Source organism: Salmo salar, chromosome ssa01, assembly GCF_905237065.1.
Source record: "Salmo salar chromosome ssa01, Ssal_v3.1, whole genome shotgun sequence".
Taxonomy (NCBI): Eukaryota; Metazoa; Chordata; class Actinopteri; order Salmoniformes; family Salmonidae; genus Salmo; species Salmo salar.
This window is the reverse complement of record NC_059442.1, coordinates 3678038-3688037: the sequence shown is the minus strand read 5'-3', so window position 1 is coordinate 3688037 and position 10000 is coordinate 3678038. Positions and strand designations below refer to the sequence as shown.

The 10000-nt window shown below is 41.1% G+C and overlaps 1 protein-coding gene across 2 annotated transcripts in view; it reads right to left on the bottom strand.

Annotated features, from left to right (window-relative positions):
* Positions 1 to 10000, bottom strand: part of paplna (papilin a, proteoglycan-like sulfated glycoprotein) — a 91506-nt gene that overhangs the window by 4226 nt on the left and 77280 nt on the right. For both annotated transcript variants that reach the window (XM_045706090.1, XM_045706122.1), the window contains 4 exons: positions 9816 to 9977; positions 4463 to 4590; positions 4258 to 4381; positions 3731 to 3877 (listed from right to left, as the gene is read on the bottom strand). In XM_045706090.1, the coding sequence (XP_045562046.1) occupies positions 3731 to 3877; positions 4258 to 4381; positions 4463 to 4590; positions 9816 to 9977 (561 nt within the window). The remainder of the gene's footprint in view (positions 1 to 3730; positions 3878 to 4257; positions 4382 to 4462; positions 4591 to 9815; positions 9978 to 10000) is intronic.

The window sequence follows — 10000 nt, the reverse complement described above, 5'->3', positions numbered from 1 at the left end:
GGCCACATAGAGATGTGTAGTGCACCACTGACTGACTAAAGCAACTGTCTGAATGTAGTTTAACACGGACCTTAAACATAAAGTATGCTACAAAAGTGTTGACGACAGAGCAACCTGAGCCACAGTTTAGAGAGTTGGCACAACTTTCAGAAGGTGGAATATATTGTTCTAAATTCTAGACATTCAGTGACATATCATTGTTTAAATATTCTCCATGTAATGTTAATGGGGTTCTAACATGGCTGTTATAGAATGTTGTAGTGTCATGTTAATGGGGGAGATAACATGGCTGTTATAGAATGTTGTAGTGTCATGTTAATGGGGGAGATAACATGGCTGTTATAGAATGTTGTAGTGTCATGTTAATGGGGAGATAACATGGCTGTTATAGAATGTTGTAGTGTCATGTTAATGGGGTTCTAACATGGCTGTTATAGAATGTTGTGGTGTCATGTTAATGGGGTTCTAACATGGCTGTTATAGAATGTTGTAGTGTCATGTTAATGGGGTTCTAACATGGCTGTTATAGAATGTTGTAGTGTCATGTTAATGGGGTTCTAACATGGCTGTTATAGAATGTTGGAGTGTCATGTTAATGGGGAGATAACATGGCTTTTATAGAATGTTGTAGTGTCATGTTAATGGGGTTCTAACATGGCTGTTATAGAATGTTGTAGTGTCATGTTAATGGGGTTCTAACATGGCTGTTATAGAATGTTGTAGTGTCATGTTAATGGGGGAGATAACATGGCTGTTATAGAATGTTGTAGTGTCATGTTAATGGGGAGATAACATGGCTGTTATAGAATGTTGTAGTGTCATGTTAATGGAGGAGATAACATGGCTGTTATAGAATGTTGTAGTGTCATGTTAATGGGGTTCTAACATGGCTGTTATAGAATGTTGTAGTGTCATGTTAATGGAGGAGATAACATGGCTGTTATAGAATGTTGTGGTGTCATGTTAATGGGGTTCTAACATGGCTGTTATAGAATGTTGTAGTGTCATGTTAATGGGGTTCTAACATGGCTGTTATAGAATGTTGTGGTGTCATGTTAATGGGGTTCTAACATGGCTGTTATAGAATGTTGTAGTGTCATGTTAATGGGGAGATAACATGGCTGTTATAGAATGTTGTAGTGTCATGTTAATGGGGAGATAACATGGCTTTTATAGAATGTTGTAGTGTCATGTTAATGGGGTTCTAACATGGCTGTTATAGAATGTTGTGGTGTCATGTTAATGGGGAGATAACATGGCTGTTATAGAATGTTGTGGTGTCATGTTAATGGGGGAGATAACATGGCTGTTATAGAATGTTGTAGTGTCATGTTAATGGTGTTCTAACATGGCTGTTATAGAATGTTGTGGTGTCATGTTAATGGGGTTCTAACATGGCTGTTATAGAATGTTGTAGTGTCATGTTAATGGGGGAGGTAACATGGCTGTTATAGAATGTTGTAGTGTCATGTTAATGGGGGAGATAACATGGCTGTTATAGAATGTTGCAGTGTCATGTTAATGGGGGAGATAACATGGCTGTTATAGAATGTTGTAGTGTCATGTTAATGGGGTTCTAACATGGCTGTTATAGAATGTTGTAGTGTCATGTTAATGGGGGAGATAACATGGCTGTTATAGAATGTTGTAGTGTCATGTTAATGGGGGAGATAACATGGCTGTTATAGAATGTTGTAGTGTCATGTTAATGGGGAGATAACATGGCTGTTATAGAATGTTGTAGTGTCATGTTAATGGGGGAGATAACATGGCTGTTATAGAATGTTGTAGTGTCATGTTAATGGGGGAGATAACATGGCTGTTATAGAATGTTGTAGTGTCATGTTAATGGGGTTCTAACATGGCTGTTATAGAATGTTGTGGTGTCATGTTAATGGGGAGATAACATGGCTGTTATAGAATGTTGTAGTGTTATGTTAATGGGGTTCTAACATGGCTGTTATAGAATGTTGTAGTGTCATGTTAATGGGGTTCTAACATGGCTGTTATAGAATGTTGTGGTGTCATGTTAATGGGGGAGATAACATGGCTGTTATAGAATGTTGTAGTGTCATGTTAATGGGGTTCTAACATGGCTGTTATAGAATGTTGTAGTGTCATGTTAATGGGGAGATAACATGGCTGTTATAGAATGTTGTAGTGTCATGTTAATGGGGTTCTAACATGGCTGTTATAGAATGTTGTAGTGTCATGTTAATGGGGGAGATAACATGGCTGTTATAGAATGTTGTGGTGTCATGTTAATGGGGAGATAACATGGCTGTTATAGAATGTTGTAGTGTCATGTTAATGGGGGAGATAACATGGCTGTTATAGAATGTTGTAGTGTCATGTTAATGGGGTTCTAACATGGCTGTTATAGAATGTTGTAGTGTCATGTTAATGGGGTTCTAACATGGCTGTTATAGAATGTTGTAGTGTCATGTTAATGGGGGAGATAACATGGCTGTTATAGAATGTTGTACTGTCATGTTAATGGGGAGATAACATGGCTGTTATAGAATGTTGTAGTGTCATGTTAATGGGGAGTTAACATGGCTGTTATAGAATGTTGTAGTGTCATGTTAATGGGGTTCTAACATGGCTGTTATAGAATGTTGTAGTGTCATGTTAATGGGGTTCTAACATGGCTGTTATAGAATGTTGTAGTGTCATGTTAATGGGGGAGATAACATGGCTGTTATAGAATGTTGTAGTGTCATGTAAAATGCATCAGATTGTAGAAACCTTAAATGTCCCAGCTCTCTATATCAAATCAAACTTTATTTATATAGCACATTTCAGACATTAACGCAACGCAATGAACTTCACAGATTTTTTTTTTTTAAATAAAACAAGTATTTACTACACAACGAACATAAGAGGAAAACTAAACTAAAGAATAACAATAAAAACTGAATGGAAAAGCAAAGCTAAAAAGGTATTAAGATCTCTTTTAAATATCTCTGAATAAAGAGGTATTAAGATCTCTTTTAAATATCTCTGAATAAAGAGGTATTAAGATCTCTTTTAAATATCTCTGAATAAAGAGGTATTAAGATCTCTTTTAAATATCTCTGAATAAAGAGGTATTAAGATCTCTTTTAAATATCTCTGAATAAAGAGGTATTAAGATCTCTTTTAAATATCTCTGAATAAAGAGGTATTAAGATCTCTTTTAAATATCTCTGAATAAAGAGGTATTAAGATCTCTTTTAAATATCTCTGAATAAAGAGGTATTAAGATCTCTTTTAAATATCTCTGAATAAAGAGGTATTAAGATCTCTTTTAAATATCTCTGAATAAAGAGGTATTAAGATCTCTTTTAAATATCTCTGAATAAAGAGGTATTAAGATCTCTTTTAAATATCTCTGAATAAAGAGGTATTAAGATCTCTTTTAAATATCTCTGAATAAAGAGGTATTAAGATCTCTTTTAAATATCTCTGAATAAAGAGGTATTAAGATCTCTTTTAAATATCTCTGAATAAAGAGGTATTAAGATCTCTTTTAAATATCTCTGAATAAAGAGGTATTAAGATCTCTTTTAAATATCTCTGAATAAAGAGGTATTAAGATCTCTTTTAAATATCTCTGAATAAAGAGGTATTAAGATCTCTTTTAAATATCTCTGAATAAAGAGGTATTAAGATCTCTTTTAAATATCTCTGAATCCATGGCTCTGACCCCAAACAGTTTTTTGTTTTTTTGCAGGACTAACACTGTTACCTGAGAGAGTTAAGTGTCTGTCCTTCTCTGGTCCACTGGATGCTGACCGAGGAGAGCGCTGACGGTGGGACGATCTTACAGGCTAGTCTGACCGTCTGTCCTGCTTTCCCTTCCACAGACGACAAACCTGATCGGTCTATACTGAACCTGAACCATCACACACAGAGAGAAGGGGTTGGTGGACGGGACTATGTGGAGGGGGGTGTATGTCGGTGTGTGTGTGTGTGTGTGTGTGTGTGTGTGTGTGTGTGTGTGTGTGTGTGTGTGTGTGTGTGTGTGTGTGTGTGTGTGTGTGTGTGTGTGTGTGTGTGTGTGTGTGTGTGTGTGTGTGTGTGTGTGTGTGTGTGTGTGTGTGTGTGTGTGTGTGTGTGTGTGTGTGTGTGTGTGTGTGTGTGTGTGTGTGTGTGTGTGTGTCGGTGTGTGTGTGTGTGTGTGTGTGTGTGTGTGTGTGTGTGTGTGTGTGTGTGTGTGTGTGTGTGTGTGTGTGTGTGTGTGTGTGTGTGTGTGTGTGCGTGTGTGACTCCTACTTGGGTGAGGGCTGGCGATGAGGTACCGATGGCAGTATAACTCCTGTCTCTCCTGTCCTGTCTGCTCCATCCTGGGGGAGGCTTCCTGTCGCGTCCTGTACTACCTGGGGCCCTCTGGAGTTCTCTGTCAAACACACAGTGATTTGGCTCAAGGTCCTCACAAGGATGGTAAAACAAACACAGTGACAGACTTGTCTCTACATACCTGAGACGGACAGGTATACGTAACGGTGATCTCTCTCACGGTCACGCGTTGCCACGCAGAGCAACCAACCAGAGTCTGCCTTCGTTAGAGGACCAACTAACAGGGAACCATTGGGCTGCGGATGATGCCTGAGGGGGGGGAGGATTTTACAGTTGCACACACTTAAAATATCCAGCACATTAGCGTATATAGAATCTGTCCAGAACACAGAAAATATGATTTAAGCAATAAGGACTGAGAGGGTGTGGTATATGGCCACTGCTAACAGCTGTTCCTTCTCACAACGCAATGTGGAGATCCATGGATACATCCCTTAGCCGTGGTATATTGGCCATATATCCCATACCCTCCCCAAGGCGCCTTATTGCTATTATAAACTGGTTACCAATGTAATTAGAGCAGTCAAAATAAATGTTTAGTCATACCCGTGGTATACGGTCAGGGCTCGAACCACCCAGTTTATAATACAGTAAACTGAACAACAATATAAAACGCCAACATGCAACAATTTCATAGATTTTACTGAGTTACAGTTCATATCAGGAAATCAGTCAATTTAAAATAAATAAATTAGTTTCACACCCTGATCTGTTTCACCTGTCTTTTGTTATTGTCTCCACCCCCTCCAGGTGTCGCTTGTTTTCCCCAGTGTATTTATCCCTGTGTTTCCTGTCTCTCTGTGCCAGTGTATTTATCCCTGTGTTTCCTGTCTCTCTGCCCCAGTGTATTTATCCCTGTGTTTCCTGTCTCTCTGTACCAGTGTATTTATCCCTGTGTTTCCTGTCTCTCTGCCCCAGTGTATTTATCCCTGTGTTTCCTGTCTCTCTGTACCAGTGTATTTATCCCTGTGTTTCCTGTCTCTCTGTGCCAGTGTATTTATCCCTGTGTTTCCTGTCTCTCTGCCCCAGTGTATTTATCCCTGTGTTTCCTGTCTCTCTGTACCAGTGTATTTATCCCTGTGTTTCCTGTCTCTCTGCCCCAGTGTATTTATCCCTGTGTTTCCTGTCTTTCTGTGCCAGTGTATTTATCCCTGTGTTTCCTGTCTCTCTGTGTATTTATCCCTGTGTTTCCTGTCTCTCTGCCCCAGTGTATTCATCCCTGTGTTTCCTGTCTCTCTGTGCCAGTGTATTTATCCCTGTGTTTCCTGTCTCTCTGCCCCAGTGTATTTATCCCTGTGTTTCCTATCTCTCTGCCCCAGTGTATTTATCCCTGTGTTTCCTGTCTCTCTGACCCAGTGTATTTATCCCTGTGTTTCCTGTCTCTCTGTGCCAGTTGGTCTTGTTTGCAAAGTTAACCAGTGGTTTTCTTTGCTCCTATTTATCCCAGTCTCTGTTTGTTTCTAGTCCTCCTGGTTTCGACTCCTTGCCTGTCCTGACTCCGAACCCGCCTGCCTGACCACTCTGCCTGTTCTGACTACCAGCCTGCCTATCCACTTGTACTGTTTTGGACTTGAATCTGGTTTCTGACCCTTGCCTGGCCTGACCTTGAGACTACCTATCGTCTGTGTCACGTCCTGACCAGTAAAAGAGGTTATTTGTTATTGTAGTTTGGTCAGGACGTGGCAGAGGGTGTGTTTGTTTTGTGTTGTCGGGGTTTTTGGGTATGTTTTGTATTTCTATGTTCTATTTTCTAGTTTTTCTATTTCTATGTCTAGTTTATTGTTTTGACCTTCAATTGGAGGCAGCTGTTCCTCGTTGTCTCTAATTGAAGGTCCTATTTAGTAGGGGTGTTTTTTCTATGGGATTTGTTGTTTTTGTATACGTGTGTTTTGTTTTGTTTTTCCTTCTTTCTGCCTAATAAAAAGAAGATGAGTATACACACTCCCGCTGCATTTTGGTCCAATCCTTACGTTCAGTCTGGTACTGATTGGACTCTGACCTGGTTAATGAACTCTCGCCTGTCCCCGACCTGCCATTGCCTACTCCCTTTGTTATAATAAATATCGGAGCTCAACCATCTGCCTCCTGTGTCTGCATCTGGGTCTCACCTTGTGCCCTTATAATTAGGCCCTAATCTATGAATTTCACATGACTGGGAATACAGATATTCATCTGTTGGTCACAGCTACAGTTGAAGTCTGAAGTTTACATCCACTTAGGTTGGAGTCATTAAAATTCGTTTTTCAACCACTCCACAAATTTCTTGTTAACAAACTATAGTTTTGGCAAGTCAGATAGGACATCTACTTTGTGAATGACATAAATGATATTTCCAACAATTTTTTACAGACAGATTATTTCACTTATAAATTCACTGTATCACAATTCCAGTGGGTCAGATGTTTACATACACTAAGTTGACTGTGCCTTTAAACAGCTTGGAAAATTCCAGAAAATTATGTCATGGCTTTAGAAGCTTCTGATAGGCTAATTGACATCATTTGAGTCAATTGGAGGTGTAGCTGTGGATGTATTTCAAGGCCTACCTTCAAACTCAGTGCCTCTTTGCTTGAAATCATGGGAAAATTCAAAGAAATCAGGCAAGACCTCAAAAACCAAATTGTAGACCTCCACAAGTCTGGTTCATCCTTGGGAGCAATTTCCAAACGCCTGAAGGTACCACGTTCATCTGTACAAACAATAGTACGCAAGTATAAACACCATGGGACCACGCAGCCATCATACCGCTCAGGAAGGAGACGCGTTGTGTCTCCTAGAGATGAACGTACTTTGGTGCTAAAAGTGTAACTCAATCCCAGAATAACAACAAAGGACCTTGTGAAGATACTGGAGGAAACAGGTACAAAAGTATCTATATCCACAGTAAAACGAATCCTCTATCGACATAACCTGAAAGGCCGCTTAACAAGGAAGAAGCCACTGCTCCAAAACCGCCATAAAAAAGCCAGACTACGGTTTGCAACTGCACATGGGGACAAAGATCATACTTTTTGGAGAAATGTCCTCTGGTCTGATGGTCGTTATGTTTGGAGGAAAAAGGGGGAGGCTTGCAAGCCCGAAGAACACCATCCCAACCGTGAAGCACGGGGGTGGCAGCATCATGTTGTGGGGGTGCTTTGTTGCAGGAGGGACTGGTGCACTTCACAAAATAGATGGCATCACGAGGAAAGAAAATGATGTTGATATATTGAAGCAACATCTCAAGACATCAGTCAGGAAGTTAAAGCTTGGTCGCAAATGGCTCTTCCAAATGGACAATGACCCCAAGCATACTTCCAAAATTGTGGCAAAATGGCTTAAGGACAACAAAGTCAAGGTATTGGAGTGGCCATCACAAAGCCTTGACCTCAATCCCATAGAAAATGTGTGGGCAGAACTGGAAAAGCGTGTGCGAGCAAGGAGGCCTACAAACCTGACTCAGTTACACCAGCTCTGTCAGGAGGAATGGGCCAAAATTCACCCAACTTATTGTGGGAAGCTTGTGGAATGCCACACGAAACGTTTGACCCAAGTTAATCAATTTAAAGGCAATGTTACCAAATACTAATTGGGTGTATGTACACTTCTGACCCACTGGGAATGTGATGAAAGAAATAAAAGCTGAAATTAATCCCTCTCTACTATTATTCTGACATTTCACATTCTTCAAATAAAGTGGTGATCCTAACTGACCTAAGACAGTGAATTTTTACTAGGATTAAATGTCAGGAATTGTGAAAAACTGAGTTTAAATGTATTTAGCTAAGGTGTACGTAAACATCCGACTTCAACTGTACCTTTAAAAAAAAGTAGGGGCGTGGATCCCGAGTGGCGCAGTAGTCTGCATCTCAGTGCAAGAGGCGTCACTACAGTCTCTGGTTCGAATCCAAGCTGTATCACATCCAGCCGCGATTGGGAGTCCCATAGGGCGGCGCCCAGTGCCGCCCGGGTTTGGCCGGGGTAGGCCGTCATTAAAAAAAATATAATTTGTTCTTTACTGACTTGGCTAGTTAAATAAAGGTTCAAATAAAAACATTTTTACAAATTCTGAAAACCAGTCAGTATCTGGTGTGACCACCATTTGCCTCATGCAGCGTGACACATCTCCTTCACATAGAGTTGATCAGGCTGTTGATTGTGGCCTGTGGAATGTTGTCCCACTCCTCTTCAATGGCTGTGTGAAGTTTCTGGATGTTGGAGGGAACTGGAACACACTGATGTACACGACGATCCAGTGCATCCCAAACATGCTCAATGGCTGACATGTCTGGTGAGTATGCAGGCCATGGAAGAACTGGGACATTTTCAGCTTCCAGGAATTGTGTGCAGATCCTTGTGACATGGCCGTGCATTATCATGCTGAAACATGAGGTGATGGCGACAGATGAATGGCACAACAATGGGCCTCAGGATCTCATCCCAGTATCTCTGCGCATTTAAGTTCAAAATGCAATTGTGTTCCTTGTCCGTAGTTTATGCCTGCCCAACCATAACCCCACTGCCACCATGGGGCACTCTGTTCACAACGTTGACATCAGCTACCCACTCGCCCACACGACCAGAATTCATCCGTGAAGAGCACACTTCTCCCGCGTGCTAGTGGCCATCGGAGGTGAGCATTTGCCCACTGCAGTCAGGTCAAGACCCTGGTGAGCATGCAAAACATGCAGATGTGCTGCCCTGAGATGGTTTTGACAGTCTGTGCAGAAACTCTTTGGTTGTGCAAACCCACAGTTCAATCTCAGACGATCCTGCAGGTGAAGAAGCTGGATGTGGAGATCCTGGGTTGGCGTGGTTACACGTGGTCTGCAGTTGTGAGCCCAGTTTATGGTATTGTAATTAACATAAAATTCTCTGGCAACAGCCAATTGCATGCTCCCTCAAAACTTGAGACATCTGTGGCATTGTGTTGTGTGACAAAACTGCACATTTTAGAGTGGCCTTTTATTGTCCCCAGCACAAGGTGCACCTGTGTAATGATCATGCTGTTTAATCAGCTTCTTGATTTGCCACACCTGTCAGGTGGATGGATTTTCTTGGCAAAGGAGAAATGCTCACTAACAGCAAAGCAGAAATGCTCATTAACAAACAGGGATGTCAACAAATTTGTGCACAAAATTGAAGAGAAATCAGCTTTTTGTGCTTAGGGAACATTTCTGGGAGCTTTTATTTAAATCTCATGAAATATGGGATCAACACTTTACATGTTGCGTTTAGATTTGTGTTTCAGTATAGAATACATATAAAACTTCAGTATACACCAAGGTACAGTCAGTCACACTGTGTATCAGTGTGGGAACATCCCTTTTCTATACGCCCACCGATTTTGCTGATAAACTGTTTTATTCGAGTTCCACATTCCTCAATAAACTACGATTGTGAAAATACCTTCAAGTTGTTGAAAAATACCTTCAAGTTGTTCTGGATAAGAGCATCTGCTAAATGATTAAGATGTCAAAATGTAGCGTGCTCACCTAAAAGTAGTGAGAGGGACTCCATCTTTCCTCCACTCCACTATGACGGTGGAGGATGGAGCTGGAGAGACTCTGCAGGGTAACACTACCGTCTGTCCCACCAGAGCCTCCACCGTAGTCGGGTCGGACTGGTCGATCTTCACCCCCCCTGGCTGGGTCAGGCTGGAGGAGGGGTCGGGGTTTGA